The 16,391-nt window shown below is 52.1% G+C and overlaps 1 protein-coding gene across 2 annotated transcripts in view; it reads left to right on the forward strand.

Annotated features, from left to right (window-relative positions):
* Positions 1-16,391, forward strand: part of GRID1 (glutamate ionotropic receptor delta type subunit 1) — a 666,917-nt gene that overhangs the window by 193,569 nt on the left and 456,957 nt on the right. For both annotated transcript variants that reach the window (XM_067710323.1, XM_067710322.1), the window contains exon 4: positions 5,373-5,578. In XM_067710323.1, the coding sequence (XP_067566424.1) occupies positions 5,373-5,578 (206 nt within the window). The remainder of the gene's footprint in view (positions 1-5,372; positions 5,579-16,391) is intronic.

Here is a 16,391-nt window from a genome sequence, read left to right on the forward strand (position 1 = left end):
GGAGGGTCTCCGTTTGTTCATGGCTTTGGCAAGAGCTTCAGAGCAGCGTGGTGTGCGTGGCAGTGGGCAGAGAGGTGAGTGCCGGGAAGTGCCAGAGGGTGCCTGGGCCCAGCATTCGGAAGCTGGTCTGTGGAGGGGAGGAGGGATGGGGCAGAGGAGGCCCAGGGCTCGGGCGCTGGGGATGCATGTGCTCACCTCCTCCACTGCTGGTGGTGGGGCCCCAGCTTCCTTCCCTGGCAGCCCCACAGTTCCGGTCCTCCCTATTCCTGGTCCCCGTTGTGGGGTGAGCAAGGCCCTTCTTCATTCAGTAGCCCAGATGCCTCATTCTGGAACTTTCCACGTGCTGGTTCTTCGGTCAGGAGTGGTCTTCCCCGGGTGGTTTCCAGGGCTGACTCCTTTTCACCGATGCTCTTCACAGGGGCCTCTCCCACCCCGACCCTCTGCAGTTTCCTGCAACCCAGTCTCTACTTTCTTCAGCGCTCACACCACGGTTGGAAATTATCTATTGTTTATTTGTTTCCAGTCTCTTCTTCAGCCCCTGAAATGTAAGTCCCGTGCTAGTGGGAACACCGTGGGCTCATTCATTCTTGTTCCCCAGCCCCCTAGGAGAGGGACCAACACAGAGAAAGCTCTCAGTGAATATTGGAGGGAAGGAGGGATGAATGAATGTCAACAGGACGACTCTGGTATTGCAAAGACTTCTGATGAGCAGGTCCTTTGAGAGCCCAGAGGGTGGGCCAAGGCAGCTGAGGCCCGTCCTGGGGTGTCGTCACATCAGATTCCTCGCAGGAATGCACTTGCCCTGTTCGCTGAACAGCTTCCTTTCTCTGGGGAGCAGGGTGTCTCTCCTGGGAGCCTCTCCCTGTCATCCGTGTGGGTGGCCGATGCCCTTGTTCATGGTTCGTGTCCCCCGCACGCTCCCTGCTGCCACCTTGGAGAGTTGTGGGCTGTTTGCCTTCTCCTGCCCTTTCTGGGCTGCGGCTGACGAGACACCCACTGTGGCCCCCTCGTCTCCCTCTCTAGCGGAGGTGGGTCTGATTGGGGGAGCTGCACCAGCAAAGGTGGACTGGGCTGGCCAGTCTGCACAGAGAGCTCCCAGTGGAAGGGCCTGGGCCAAGGTCCAGAACTCTTCAGAGGGCCAAAGGGCTCCTGGGATGCCCACACTGCTACCCCGAGAGCCCCATCTCTGTCTTTAGTGTAACTTCTTGGAGAATTCTCCCTTTCTGGGGAGCAGCAGTGGACAGCTGGCTTTCTTGGGGGATGAAGGTAGGGTGGTGTTACAAACTCAGACTCTTGAGGGAGGAAAGGATTTTCGTTGGAGAAGTGGACTTCCTTGGCCCCATTCCTGGGGAGCAGCAGGAGGGCGGCAAAGTTAGCTTGTGCTCTTGACTGTTTTTCTGCCCCCCAGCTCTCCTCAAGTGCAACTGAATAAGATCTTCACAGGCTGAGGGCTGACCTTTTCAGCCAAGTGGGAGCAGGTGGCTGTAGCCGGGGCCATGGTCCCTCAGGAGCACTGCTTTCAGCCTGCGTCACTTGTTCTAGGTGTGGGGAGCCAGCCACTGACAGGGAGCTTAAACTCTCTCTGATGGCTCAGTTCCATCAGGGGCTGCCCGAACAGAAGGCAGAAACGCAGCAGCTGAGCGTGTGCAGGAGCTCTGAGGGCTTGTGTTCTCTGTGTGTGCATGTCCTCGTGCGTCCTTGTGGGTCCCGAGATAGTTGCCACCCCCCGTGGCACCTCCTGTTCCCTGAAGAAGTGAAACGGTCCTATGGCTTGAGATGGATTTAGGTAGGGGGACCTCAAGGAAGAGACTGAAGGGGACTTCCTCCCCAGCCTGTGAGGACCGGCCATGCTGGTGTGATGCGTAAGGTTCCTGGACCCCTACCAGACTGGTGGACCCATGCACACACACACAGAGCCACCCTGGAGCTCTCTTTGCGCACGTGCTCACGTAAAGCATGGCTCTGCAGACGTGCCAGTCTCTGCCACTTTAAATACTTGTAATGGCCTTGAAAGGCGCCAGAAGTGGAGTGGGAACTGGTAGATGGTGGGTCTCAGAGCGCTGCCTTTATCCCTGTCCCAGCAGCTGTGCTCAGATCTGGGTCAGAGCCAAGGCCACGGGCAGTGAGGACATGGGTGTCCAGGCGAAGGGATAGCACTGCAGAAGCTACCAGTGTCCTCACCCCAGGACTGGCTCACACTCGGCCCCATGTGGGGAAGCTGTGTGTGTGGGTGACTTTTTAAGATACAGGCCTTGCTCTTTCAGTGAACTTTTCCTAAGGCGTATTAGATACAATGCATCTGATGAACTTGGTTTATCAGTTAGTTATTGCTGAGAAACAAACCATCCTCAAAATTAGTGGCTTAGAACAACAGTCATTTGTGTGTGTGTGAGTCTGTCGATCAACCAGGAACTTCTGCTCTGGGCTCACTGGTGTATCTGAATTCAGCTGACACGTAGCCGGCGGTGGCTGCCTGGTCCGTCTGATTCGTCTCCACGCGTCTGCATCCTTCTGGAGGCTAGTCCAGGGCTGTTCTCATGGTGGTGGCAGGGTCCAGGAGTGGAAACAGAAATGCACACTTCCTCAAATCTCGGCTTATACCAAGTCACAACGGTCTCATGGGTCAAAGCAGGTCGCGTGGTTGAACCTGTCGTAGGAGCTAGAATGGTCTTCAAAGTGACAGGGCAAGAGGCATGGTAATAGGGAGGCCTGAATGCAGCTCATCTCCCATATTTGGGACCATCATTTACACTGCACAGGTTAAAAGACAGTTTCTCAGGCAGACCCTGTACTGGCACTTTCTGTGATGATCCATCATATATGATCTATATTTGTGCTGTTCAGTATGGTTGCCACCAGCCAGATTGCGACCACTGAGTATTTAAAATGTGGCTAGTGTGACTGAGGAACTAAGCGTGCGATTTTATTTAATTTTAATGAAATTAAGTTTAAATTTGAATAGCTACAGGTGGCTAGTGGCAGCCCAGGTTGAGGGGAAACCATCATGGGCCATCTGGGTGCAAGATGTTGTGTGCCCGGCACGGGAGCGCGCTGCTGGTTTAGGCTTGGGTGTCTGCTCGGTGCTGAGATGTTCTCCAGCTTGCCCTCGGCAGGCGTGAGTTATGCTGTGGTCAGGAGAGGGAGGGGCCGGTGTTGACACCAGCCCTGAGTTTTCCTAGGTGGGGGTGCCGTCCCCCTGCTATACTTCTTCTCCTTGAGCCATCTCCGCCCATTTGCCTGCCATTCCCTCTGATAGGGGAAGAAGCTCTGAAGAACCTCTTCAAATTTTTCTTTCAAGAGGCTTTAAAGGCTACAGATCTCTAGGGGCCCAAGCAGGCTGATGGGGACTGCATGGCCTCTCTGGGGATCCAAGGGGTGTTGACAACCTGGGGCCTGTGTGTTGGGAGCCCCTGGTGCCAGGGCAGGTGCAAGGCACTGTGTGGTCTTCCATTGGTCACCTTTGGGGGAGCCCTGGGGCTTGGTGCAGAGGGCCCGTCCTGCTTCCTGGCACCTTTTCCAGTCTGGATCAGTGGGCAGAGCAACACTGAGACCTCTGTGCTTTGTCAGACAGGCAGCTCCGGGGGCATGTTTGTGCTCCAGGGGCCAGGCTGCCGATAGATCATGGCTGGACTTGAACACATGGACTTGAATAGCAGTCTCACATTTGCAATCTCTGGAAGGGGCCCAGGGGTCCTCATTTGGGCACTGCTGTGCCCTCGGATGGACCATTAGGATGTAGGCTCTCTGTGCCTCCCAGCTGCAGGCCCCTGAGATGCAAGCAGGTGGTACCTTTAAGAACTGTGGTTCCTCACAGTCCTATGAAAATGGTAGTCAGGAACTTTCATCCCCAGTTTACAGATGAAAACACTGAGGCACAAAGTGGATGGAACTGTACTGAGTTCTAAGTGTCTGAGTCTACAACAGGTACTCAGACCCTATTCCAGGGCTTCCCCCCATCGTGGGAATAGAGGGACTCTGTGCACATTCCCCCCAGCACCCCAGTTATGACTGCCATGGTGCTCTGGCCTCCCTGGCTCCGTGCTTGCTTTTCCATGGCTGCTCTTGTCGTATCCAGCTGGGACTAGACTTACTGGTGAGCCAACCTCCCAGCAAGATGGGCAGTGAAGGAACAGCAGCTTGCATGCTGCCTGGTACGTGTAGAATTCATGAAATTTGTGGAATGGGCATGAAGTGAAAGTTTGGAAGAGGAACTGGTTGGGAAAAACAATCGGGTTGAATTAACACTGTATCCTTTGAATTTGATTTTGGGTGACTGGATGGGCCAGGGCATGCCCGGGCAGCCCACGGACATCCCAGGCACTGAGGGAGTACAACGTGTGCAATATGGACTGGCCCAGTGTCCTCTGGAGGGGGTGGCTCAGGTGTGGGGCCTGCCTTTGGGAGCTGGAACACAGATACGGACCAGATGAAGGAAACATCCCAGACTTGAAAAAGTGGCCTATGCATTGACACTCTGGGCTGCAAGTGACAGAAATCCAGCTCAAGCTGGCTTAGGCAGGAAAGGGTATTCTTTGGCCCATGAAACTGAAGAATCCAGGAGAAACAGGCTTCATAGGTGGACCCAGGGCTTAAATGACATCATAGGGACTGTGCCCCACTCTTGGGCCTGCTTGCTGGTTCCATTCTTGGGCAGTTCTCCTTTAGGAGAAGCCAGATGGCTCATGCAGGGCTGCCGCTGAGAGATTTGGGCCCTGGTTAAAAAAAAAATATTCAGCAGCCCCGGCCATCACAAGAGGAGGTTTGCACTAATATATATATATTTTTTTTTGCGGTACGTGGGCCTCTCACTGCTGTGGCCTCTCCCGTTGCAGAGCACGGGCTCCGGACGTGCAGGCTCAGCGGCCATGGCTCATGGGCCCGGCCGCTCCGCGGCATGTGGGACTGAGGCTGGGCCTGCTCTGACCAGGGCAGTCAGTGGCCTTAGCTCACCACTAAGGGTCAAGGAGTCATAGCCCTGAGGAGCAGAGCCAGGTGGAGGGAACAGGGGTCCAGGGTTAGGGACCACCACCACATGTAGCAACCAGGACAGAACTCCCAGAACCTTCACTCCCATTGGGTGAAAGTAGGGAGAGAAAAGGAGCTTATCATGCAGGACACTTGTGGCCACAGGACCTGTTGGATGGCAGGACGTGCTCCCTATGGCGGGAGAAACTTACCCAGGGGCTGGATGCTGCTGAGGGACATTGGGACTAAATACATGTCTTCCAGCCTTTGTTCTTTGGACCATGGAGGCAGACTTGAGTCCTTGCTCAAGGCCCATATGGGAGGGGGTAGCATTGGAGTTAGATGCCCTCCAAGGTCCCTTCCCGCTTAAAGATGTTTCTCTCCCCCTCGTCTTCTCCACTGCTCAGATATCCGTGGGCTCCAAAGCTTTCTGGACCAGGCCTCGCGGCTGGGCCTTGATGTCTCTTTACAAAAGGTGGACAAGAACGTTAGCCACGTGTTCACCAGCCTCTTCACCACAATGAAGACAGAGGAGCTGAACCGCTACCGGGACACACTGCGCCGCGCCATCCTTCTGCTGAGCCCGCTGGGGGCACACTCCTTCATCAACGAGGTAGGTGGTGGGGCCTGGGGCCCAGGAGCGCTGCCCAGGGCTCCCTGGGGCTGGCTCAGGTGGGCTGCAGGCACTGTCTGCTCGGGCATGGCTGAAACGGACGTGGGGATCCTTGGATGCTGGGCCCACAGCACATACCGTGAAGGAGGAGACCCCAGCACAGCTTGACTCCTGACTGGTCCCTGACGGGTGACCCAACGCCTGCCCAGATGCTGAGAGGCTGGGAGCGGCTAGTGGGAAACCTGGTTATTAGTCACTGCCAGGGATTTTTGCAGCAAGATTGAGGCCGTTGTTCGTTGTTTTTTTCCATTTAATTTTCCTCTCTTTGTTGACAGGTGTAAGCCTCTAGGGATGAAATAAATTTCCAGCTCTTGGCAGAGGTGGGCAGCTCTGCTTTGGGCTATGTCAGTACCCGGAGCAGGTGTTGTTTGCATGTCACCAAATGATACTTGGTGTACGTGCTTATGTTTTTGGTGCCTGGGATAATCAATGATTTTTTTCTAAACAACTTCATTAGGGGTCAGACCCACCAGTTTAACAAAGAAACGATGAATTTGGGAACAGAAAACTAGAAGTACTCTATGAGCGGATGATGGGTGCGCCCTGGTGGTCTAATGGCAAAGAGGTGGCAACCTGGAGTTGGCAGGTCCCTCTCCGGCCTGGGTGGGTTTTGGGGGACAGGCTGTGGGTGTGGTGTTCCTGGCAGCAGCGGTGGATGGAAGGAGTCAGGGGGCGGCTGAATGCTCCTGGCGGTTTTCTTTCTAGCCCCAGGCACTTTGTTGGCCCTCTCTGATTGAATGTAAAAGGAAGTGAAAGGCAGAATTATACTAATTCCATTTGATGTCCCTTGCTTGCTTTATTCTCTAATTAATTATTACTCGAAATGCTACCTCATGCATCAGCAGCCAGATGAAGCCCGCTGCTGGAGAACTTAACATTTGGGAACGCTTAATTTGGTGCAGTTGGCCAGCAGCCCTGCCGCTCTGGGCTAATCAGGCCCCCGGATCACGCCGGTGGTCAGCCAGGCTGTGAGGTCCCGGCGATGCTCGGCATTTTCACCGGAACACATTTCTCTGTATGAAGTCATCCAGGCCGGTAATGGGCAGGCTAGGATTAGCGCTAATGTGTCCAAGGCTTTCTCAGAATGTTCCCAGCAGTGTCCGTGCCAGTGTCTGCTCCTAGGAAAGCTTTTCTCCTTGCTAAAAGGCCGGTGGAGTCTGCTCTGGGGCTGGTGTCTGCTAAGTGTCGCTGGGCCCCTGCCCTCCCCTCTCCTCGCCAATCCCTCGCCTCCTCTCCTTGCTTCCTTTCCTCCCGGCTACTGCTCTGCTGAATGTTGGTTTTGGATGTAAGCAACTTTGGGGTGGAGTCCAGCTCCCCCACTTACTCTGTGTGCGACCTTGGGTCATTTGCCTCACCTCTGTAACCTCAGTGTCTGCATCTGAAAGGAGGGATGGAGGCGGTGACGGACACGTAGCTTCTCGAGAAGCATCCGTGCTTGTTCACTGTTCACATTCGTCATTTCCCTTCCAGATGAATTCAGCTCTTGCCCTGTTTCTAGGCCCTGCAAGGATTTAACACATAACCAAGACTGGCCTAGAGGTATTCTTTCCAAGTGGTTAATTATGCAAATTCCTGCAGTGTTGGATACACTCGGCTTGGCCTTGGCCGGTTGCCTTCTTGATCTCCCAGACCGTGTTCGCAAAGCCTTTGCTTTGCTGGGTGCTGCGGAGCTGGGGTTGCCCCTGGAGCGGCTCCTCTTGTTTTTGGCTGCACCTCGCGGTGCAACCTCTTAGTTCCCCGACAAGGGATCAAACCCGGGCCCCTGGCGGTGGAATCGCGGAGTCCTAACCACTGGACCGCCAGGGAAGTCCCCTGGAGTGGCTGCTCTTAATGTCAGGCAAGAATGACAAGACCCTGGGAGGGGTGGCCAGAGATTGTAGAGGAGGACAGCACCTGGGCTTCATTGCGTCCAGCTCCAGCTTGCTCGGAGTCTTGGTTTCTGGCCCCACGTGCCTGCTATCAGGAGGAGGGAGGGTACCATCATTTCCTGGGTGCCTGCCATGGCCCTCTGTGTGCCTTCTCTAATCCTAACACTTTGAAAATGAAGCAACCGGAGCTGGAGAACTTAAATGCCTTGCTTAAGGTCATGCAAGCAGCCACCCGGGGTTTGAACAGGACTCAAGTCCAGAATGACCCACTCCAGAGCCCCTCTGTGCCATGTTACAGGCCCATCTCGCCTTATTACGGTGTCTTTCGCCAGTTGAAGGTTTGTGGCAACCCTCTGTTGTCAGATGATGCTTAGTAGTTTTTAGCAATAAAGTATTTTTTAATTAGGATATGTACTTTGTTTTTTTAGACATAATCTATTGCACACTTAATAGGCTACAGTATAGCGTAAACATAACTTTTATATGTACTGGGAAACCAAAAAATTCACGTGAGTTGCTTTATTGCACTATTCGCTTTATTGCGGTGGTCTGGAACCAAACTGACGATATCTCTGAGGTCTGCCTGTATGGAAAAGACAAGCATAGGAGTTACTGTACTGGGTAAAACAGGGCCATGCTGGTTTCATGGCGGAAGGTATAATTCAGTTGCCTCTGTCCAGCATCTGGCAAAGGCTTTTAGGGTGTTTATGCTCAAAGAATTTTACTGCATCTGTTAAGCGTGGTAGGGGTAGGAGCCTGGATTCTGGAGCTGAATGTGTCCTGTATGGCTGGCCAGCCCAGCAGGTCCTCCAGGAGAGACTTGGAGATGCCAATCCCAGAACAAAACCTTTGTTCACTGCACGCAGGCATTGCTTGGGCTTTTTGAGAAGAGTAACCCAACCTCTTCTTTGTTGTGACAAGGACAGAGGATGTTCACAAGGGTGACCCACTGCCAGGACATGTCCTGAATTTTATGAAACACGAAACATTGGTGTGGGGAAGTGAATGGCCTCAGAGCCCCACCGCTACTGATGACATGTAGATATTGTGTCCGATCAGGCCTGGTATGGACAAGTTCCAGTAGGACTGGGTTATGTGGTACTCCTAGCTGTACCTCCTCCCCTTTCCCACTCAAACAGCCTGGCTGATGGGAGTGAGGGAGGAAGATAGTTCTGCTTGAATTGTTTACATTTTGCTGCATGTGAGTCTGTTGGGAAGGCTGGTGCTTTCGCTGTCGTTAATGACAAATTCTACATGACATGGACATGGCTGTCTGGGACCTGCCAGGCTGTTCATATGCTGTGCTGGGAGGTCCACTCAGTCACTGGGGGTGTGTGTGGGGCTCGGCCTGGGGGCCCATGCACCGCTGGCCTCTCTGTGATCCCACTTTGCAAGGGGCTGCCCTTGCCAGGGGTTGTGGGCTTGGGGAGTCTAGCCTAGACGGTGGGTGAGAAGAGGGGTGTGCTGCACGCTGAGGCACTGGGATCTGCTTGGGGGGCCCTGTGGGCTCATACGACGGGCCCTGCCTCAAGCTCCCCTCAGCTTTTATCACTCAGTCTTGAATCCACATTGCCTCCTCCGAGACCTCTTTTTATCAGTGTCAATATTATCACCGCATCAATGCGTTACCTTTAAAAGGCTCCCCTTGGGGAGACTGGGCTCAGGGGTGACAGAACTCCCGTCTCCTGGTTCCAGACTTGGAGCCCCCCAGGGTGCTGCCCTTGGGGGGCTGTGAGGGCACAGGCCATGGAGGGAAGCCTTGCGTGGGCTCGGCACTGGGACTCGGAGTGAGGCACCTTGCAGTCACCCCTAATTGGGACTGAGTTGGATGCATCCTATCCTGAGCTGGGCCTTGGTTCTTCTCTGGACCATTGTCTGCCAAGTGGGGATTTAGTGGATGGGGACAGCCATCTATGATGCTATACTCATGTAGCCTGTCAGCCCAAACCAGCCAGGGGAGGTGGGAATGTCAGTGTCCTCACTCACTCCAGGACTGTGGAAGTCCTAAAGTGATCAAGGTGACAGCTGCTGAGAGGGGCTGAGGCCAGGGGTCTTGCTGGCTGATGGAACCACCTCCCCTCTGTTCAGGAGTTCCTTCTTTCATTTGTCCAGCATTTAATGAGCCCGAGTGCTGTGCTAAGTTCTATGCCGGGCACTAAGGCTACTGTCTCTGCTCTCTTGGGGCTCCCAGCTTGGTGGGGAAGACAAACCCCTTCACCTATAAAGCAGAGGTGTGGACCAGGTCCTGTGAGAGCACCGAGGATGGAGCCATGTCCTCTGGTCCGGGAGAGATGGGGTGGCCAAGGGGGTCAGGGACCCTCCCTGGAGTAGGTGACACCGGTCTGGGTCTATAGGGATGAACTTTGATTAACCTCATGGTCAAGGTGAGGCTGGAGACAGGGCTCTGGAGAGCCCTAGGATCTTCAGGGCTGTGTGTGGTGAGGTTGCTGCAGTGGGTGTGCAGGGTGGGGAGTGGTGGGGCTGAGGCTGGGATGGCAGCAGGAAGGGGTTCCCTATTCCAGGGGTGGGGAATCCAAACTTCGGGACCGGTTTGTCCTTGGTTTGTTTTTTTCAGGGTCTTCGAGGTTAATAGTCTATAGTGGCCTCCAAAACCACAGCCCCAGCTGTTGAGGGGTGTGTACATCTCACCGTTATTTCTTCTCCAGGTCAGGTTTGATGGGGAGCCCTCCAGTCCACAGTCCGTTTTGGCCCCGGGCTTCATCTCATCTTCCTGAAGGAGAGTCTATCCATCCGTTCATCAGCTGTCCATGTGTGTGCGTGTCCATCCGTCTGTCCATCCATCCATTTGTGTGTTCATGCATCAGTCCTTCAGTCTATCTATCCATCCACCCACCCAGTCATCCATGCAGCCAGTACAGATTGGGTGTCTACTATGGACCAGGAACCATACCAAGTACTGGCTGGGAACACAGTGGTGGTGCCTTCTCCTGGGGACCTGCCATGGTGTCGAACATTGTGGCTACACCATGGCCGTGGTCCTGCTGGGCACTCGCCGTGGTGGCCGAGAGGGGGCACCTCAGGGCTCTCACCCACCAGAGCCTCCTCTGGAGGTGTGCAGAGAGGGGGGACTCCAGGACTTTGTCCTTTCAGCTCTCATTCGTTATTTCTGTGCTTCTGTCTCTAGCTGTACTTGGGCTTCTCTCTTTCCTTTTGTATCCTCTTTCTTTCTTTCTCTCCTCTCTCTCCCAGTCTGTTTTGTTTTACTGGAAAAAGTAGAAAAATTATGCTATTTTAAGCATTTATGGAGAAGAATTGCCACTGCTTGCTGACGGTTCATGAGGCAGACACCGTGCCCTGCCCCCACCCTGCAGTCCGAGCGCTGTCCAGCCCTGTGCAGCCTGTCCCTCCCACGGGAGTGTGACCCCCTCAAGGGCAGGGACTGCGTGGTGTCCACTGTTTTATCTTCCAAGAGCAGCACAAGTCTTGGCCCGCAGCGGCTGTTGAGGGAAGGATGAGTGGATATTTTATGTTTCTTCCAATAGAAAGCTACGTTTTCTTGTATATTCCTCAGTTGCCTTGTTTTGGTTGGTCATCAGGTCCTTGGCCAGCCCATCAGCAAGGGCTTTGGTCTTGAAACTTCTGCTCCTTGGAAGGCTTAAGTTGGCTTCAGAACCCTGCCTTTGGCCTGGTGTTGCTTCCTCGGTTAGCGAATGGGGTGAGCTCTTCCTGCGGGTGGCACGAGGTACCACGGGGGAGAGCAGTGTGCAGGGAGGTGAGTGGGTTGGGAGAGGGCTGGCAATAAGCCGCAATGCAGGCAGGTGTGGGAGACTGGACACACACACACACACACACACACACGGATGCACACACGGATACAGGCTGATACAGTGAGACCACCAACCAGCCACATACTCTGGTACAAGCAGAACCTCAGACTAGCACAGCCTAAGAGGCACTGATACACACACATACGTGTGCACGCACACACACACACACACACACACACACACACACACACACCCTGAAAGGCACTGCTGATGGCAGAGCAGTCTGGAGAAGGCATTGCAATGTTGGGAAAGAAATAGCAGCACCGAGTGACAGTTGCAGCTGATGGCTTTTGCCTCTGTGGTTAGAATGATACCAGGGATCTCTTCTGTACCGAGAAGGATGAGAGAAAGAACGGGAAGGGAGCCTGTTCGGAGGATAGCTCCCCATTGCTCTGGGAGTGGGGGTCATCGTTCACCCAGGCTGGGGAAGTAGGTGAATGTGAAGGGACAAAGGTGGACAGGGCCACTTCCAAGCATCCCTCCCCACCCCGACCTGAACTGGCTTCCCAGGCAAGGGGTGTGGCTGGAGGCCAATTTAATCTTTATTAGAAGCACAGCCAGGGTTAACGCCTGGCTCCGAATCAGTTGCTTCTCAGAGTTTGCTGCAGTGAGTGAGTTTGCTCCTACAATTTGAATATAAAGACTGTGCTTTTAAATACATTCATAGCAAAGGTAATTAAGTGATTGCAATGTTCTGTTGTCCCACATGATACATGCAAATATTTCTCACTCCAACATGGTAAATCTTCAGCAGATGACTTTATCACTCAGAGCTAGGATAATTCTGTGCCATTTAAGTATCATTTGTCAGAATGTTTAAAATTACTAATTAATTATAGAAGATTAAGTTTTAAATGTGGTCCTGCATTTGCATTTAATTATATCCTACTGTTTACGGATTTTAAAGCCTTAGTAGTTTAGCAAAAGTACAACGAGTCTGAGAAATTCTTTTTTTTCCCTTTAGAAATTCTTAGAAATGAGCTCAGGAGGAAGAAAGATTCAGTAGAGTTTGTTCTGGCAGGTTTGGAGCTCTGCGATGCTCAAGGCAGCTGGAATTTGGGGCCTGGCTGAGACGGGGAAGGGAGCAGACAGCTGTCCCCCCAGAGCCTGTGTCCGGGTCACTGTCTCCTCGCTTCTCTGTTCCCATACCCCTCTTATCCTTCTGAACCCTGTGCACCTGTTGCCGAAATCTCGGCTTCTCTGTGCACTGATGCCAAACAGAAATACGGAGACAGATTTTGGAGGAAGAGAGAGATGGCTTTATTTTTCTGCCAGGCAGAAGGGAACACACAGCTGGCTAGCGCCTCAAGAACTGTGCCCCCTACTCCTTCGGGAATCAGAGAAGATTTTATATGTGGGGCTCACAGTCCGGGGTATATGATAAACATCAAAGTAGTGAAGGTCTTGCATTCTTCCTCTTCCTGCATTATTTCAAAACAGTCACAGCTGGCATCAGGCGGCCCAGTAATTGGGTCCATTTGTCTGGGCCTTTTTTTCTGAAATGCAAATGCTACAAGGGGTGATTTGCTACAAGGGAGTGCAGGATGTAATTCACATAGTGTTAAAGAGTAATAGGTTAGCTTTGTGAAGTACAACTCTAGTTACAGATTAGTAACAGTTAAAAAAAAAAACAACTAGGAGTGATTAACTCTTTCAGGCTAGATTATGTTTCTTCTTTAGCCTGTTCACTGTTCTCTTTGTTTTCCTTGTTCTCAGGAGAGGGAAAACTTCATTTCTATGTTTGCTGCAACACACCCTGGGAAAGCCACTGAGGGCTTGCAGGGCACTGCAGCACCCTGGGCATACCTCCATGGTCATCCTCGCCGCAGGGCCCACAGCCAGCCCCCACTGTGCTGTGAGCGTGTTTGTCTCTCTCCCCATGGAGCCTAGGAGCATGTGAGGCCAGGAGCTGGGGCTGGGACGTATTCATCTTTGTTAATGGCCTTTTTGGAGTCTGTGGATGATGGTTTTCAAAGGGATGGATGCAAGGCAGACTCCCAGGAGCCCTGACTCCTGCCCCAGGCAGATATTCTCTGCACGCTCAGTTACGCAGTGGGCACAGAGTAAACACATTCTTAAGGTTCAGGCCAAGCAGGGGCACCTGAATAAGAGATTGTTTTGAAAGAATGAAATGTTTGGTTTTTAAATTTCAAAGGAGCATCCAGCCTTTCCTCGAGGGAAATGCTTGAATGTGGCTGGACCTTCTGGAGTCCGTTCGCTGTTTGAGTGCTGTTTCTATTTCAGGTTGCATTTGGAATCTGCCACACCATTCCTGGTGCTCAGGGAAGCCTTACTCAGCTGTCTGGGAGGCCTGTCTGCTCCTTTCTGGGGGTGAAGAGAGGGATCTTGAACCTGATGCATGGGCCTGGAGATACCTGGTGTTCTTTTCTTCCTCTGTGGACCCTTAAATAGCCAGCAGAGTGTCAGTTGCTCCCTGCAGGGGTCTCTGTGGCTTATTAGCAGGTAGCCCCTGGGGCTGGGGAGGCGGCAGGCATGGGAAATAGGCATTTACAAAGGGAAACGGCCTGCAGCAGTGCAATGACTCAATTACCCTTTCTGCTTCTGGATCCCTAAGGGTGTTCAGCTTGGGGAGGCTTCCCCTGAAGTGGTGAGTCAGCCCTTTGTTGATTGAAGGGCTGGGTGGGGAGCCCAGTGGGAAAGGAGCAGAATTTCCTCGGCACTGCGGGAAGCCACGGGAAGGCTGGGGTGTTAAAGGGAGGCAGAGTTGAGGCGACATGATCCCGTTTGGCACGGATTCGTCTCACAGACGCTGTCTGTGCCGTGCAGCCCGTATCTGGTACCATTCTCTGCATGCTATCAAATGGGGCCCTTGCTTGGTACCAGCAGGAACTTGGCCTTGGTAGTCTGCCTTTTGCGTCCAAGCTGCCAGTCGGCTTGGAGAATAGAAGGCCTCTGCCTCAGTTAGCTGGTGCAGCGCCACAAACCATCCCCAAACTCAGTGTCGTGAAACAATAATACTCATACTAATGAGTCTCCTGGTCAGCAGACCTGGGTCAGATGCGACTGATCTTGTCTGGGCTTGCTCATTCGTCTGTGGTCAACTGGCCGTTCAGCTGGGGCTGGCCGGTTAGGATGGTGGTGGGCTGGCTGTGAGTTGAGGACTGGTGACCAGGCCTCGGGTCTCTCATCACCAGTTGCTAGCCCACACCTATTCACTGGGCACCAGCAGAGTTTCAAGAGAGCAAATGTAAGTGCTCAGGGCTGCTCAAGGCCTAGGTTCAGACCTGGTGCATCATGGCTTCTGCCATGATCTCTTAGCCAAAGCAAGCCATGAGCCTGGATTTAAGGGCCAGGCGAAGGAGACGCTGGGGAAATTCCTCTAGGGGGAACTGCAAGGCTACATGGCAAAGGGAGTGGAAACAGTAAAGGATGGTGAGTTTGGATGGGGCCAAAGTGGATGGGGCCACTTTGTAATCTGTTTACCATTCCGAGATGGGCTTCCTGGGAGGAAGGTCTATGGGTGACAGGGGCCATATGCCTCCTTTCTTGAACTTTGTTTTTTTGTGTTTTTTTTGACACCTTTATTGGAGTATAATTGCTTTACAGTGGTGTGTTAATTTCTGCTGTATAACAAAGTGAATTAGCTATATGTATACATATATCCCCATATCCTCTCCCTCTTGTAGCTCCCTCCAACCCTCCCTATCCCACCCCTCGAGGTGGTCACAAAGCACCCAGCTGATCTCCCTGTGCTGTGCGGCTGTTTCCCACTAGCTATCTGTTTTATGTTTGGTAGTATATATGTCCATGCCACTCTCTCACTTCGTCCCAGCTTACCCTTCCCCCTCCCCATGTCCTCAAGTCCATGCTCTAGTAGGTCTGTGTCTTTATTCCTGTCTTACCCCTAGGTTCTTCATGACCTTTTTTTTTTTTTTTTTTTAGATTCCATATATACGTGTTAGCATACAGTATTTGTTTTTCTCTTTCTGACTTACTTCACTCTATATGACAGAGTCTAGGTCCATCTACCTCACTACAAATAACTCAATTTCATTTCTTTTTATGGCTGAGTAATATTCCATTGTATATATGTGCCACATCTTCTTTACCCATTCATCTGTCAATGGACACTTAGGTTGCTTCCATGTCCTGGCTATTGTAAATAGTGCTTCAATGAACATTGTGGTACATGTCTCTTTTTGAATTATGGTTTTCTCAGGGTATATGCCCAGTAGTGGGATTGCTGGGTCGTTTGCTAGTTCTATTTGTAGTTTTTTAAGGAACCTCCATACTGTTCTCCGTAGTGGCTGTATCAATTTACATTCCCACCAACAGTGCAGGAGGGTTCCCTTTTCTCCACACCCTCTCCAGCATTTATTGTTTGTAGACTTTTTATGATGGCCATTCTGACCAGTGTGAGGTGATACCTCATTGTAGTTTTTGTTTTTGTTTTTTTTAATAAATTTATTTATTTATTTTTGGCTGCGTTGGGTCTTCGTTGCTGCGTGCGGGCTTTCTCTAGTTGTGGTGAGTGGGGGCTACTCTTTGCTGTGGTGCATGGGCTTCTCCTTGCGGTGGCTTCTCTTATTGCGGGGCACGGGCTCTATGTGCACGGGCTTCAGTAGTTGTGGCACGTGGGCTCAATAGTTGTGGCTCGCGGGCTCAATAGTTGTGGCTTGTGGGCTCTAGAGCGCGGACTCAGTAGTTGTGGTGCATGGGCTTAGTTGCCCCATGGCATGTGGGATCTTCCTGGACCAGGGTTTGAACCCATGACCCCTGCATTGGCAGGCGGATTCTAAACCACTTTGCCACCAGGGAAGTCCCCTCATTGTAGTTTTGATTTGCATTCCTCTAATGATTAGTGATGTTGAGCATTCTTTCATGAGTTTGTTGGCAATCTGTATATCTTCTTTGGAGAAATGTCTGTTTAGGTCCTCTGCCCATTTTTGGATTGGGTTGTTTGTTTGTTTGATATTGAGCTGCATGAGCTGCTTATTTATTCTGTCAGTTGCTTTGTTTGCAAATATTTTCTCCCATTCTGAGGGTTGTATTTTCATCTTGTTTATGGTTTCCTTTGATATGCAAAACTTTTAAATGTCATTAGGTCCAATTTACTTATTTTTGTTTTTATTTCCC

The sequence above is a fragment of the Pseudorca crassidens genome, chromosome 16, assembly GCF_039906515.1.
Source record: "Pseudorca crassidens isolate mPseCra1 chromosome 16, mPseCra1.hap1, whole genome shotgun sequence".
In the NCBI taxonomy this organism is placed as follows: Eukaryota; Metazoa; Chordata; class Mammalia; order Artiodactyla; family Delphinidae; genus Pseudorca; species Pseudorca crassidens.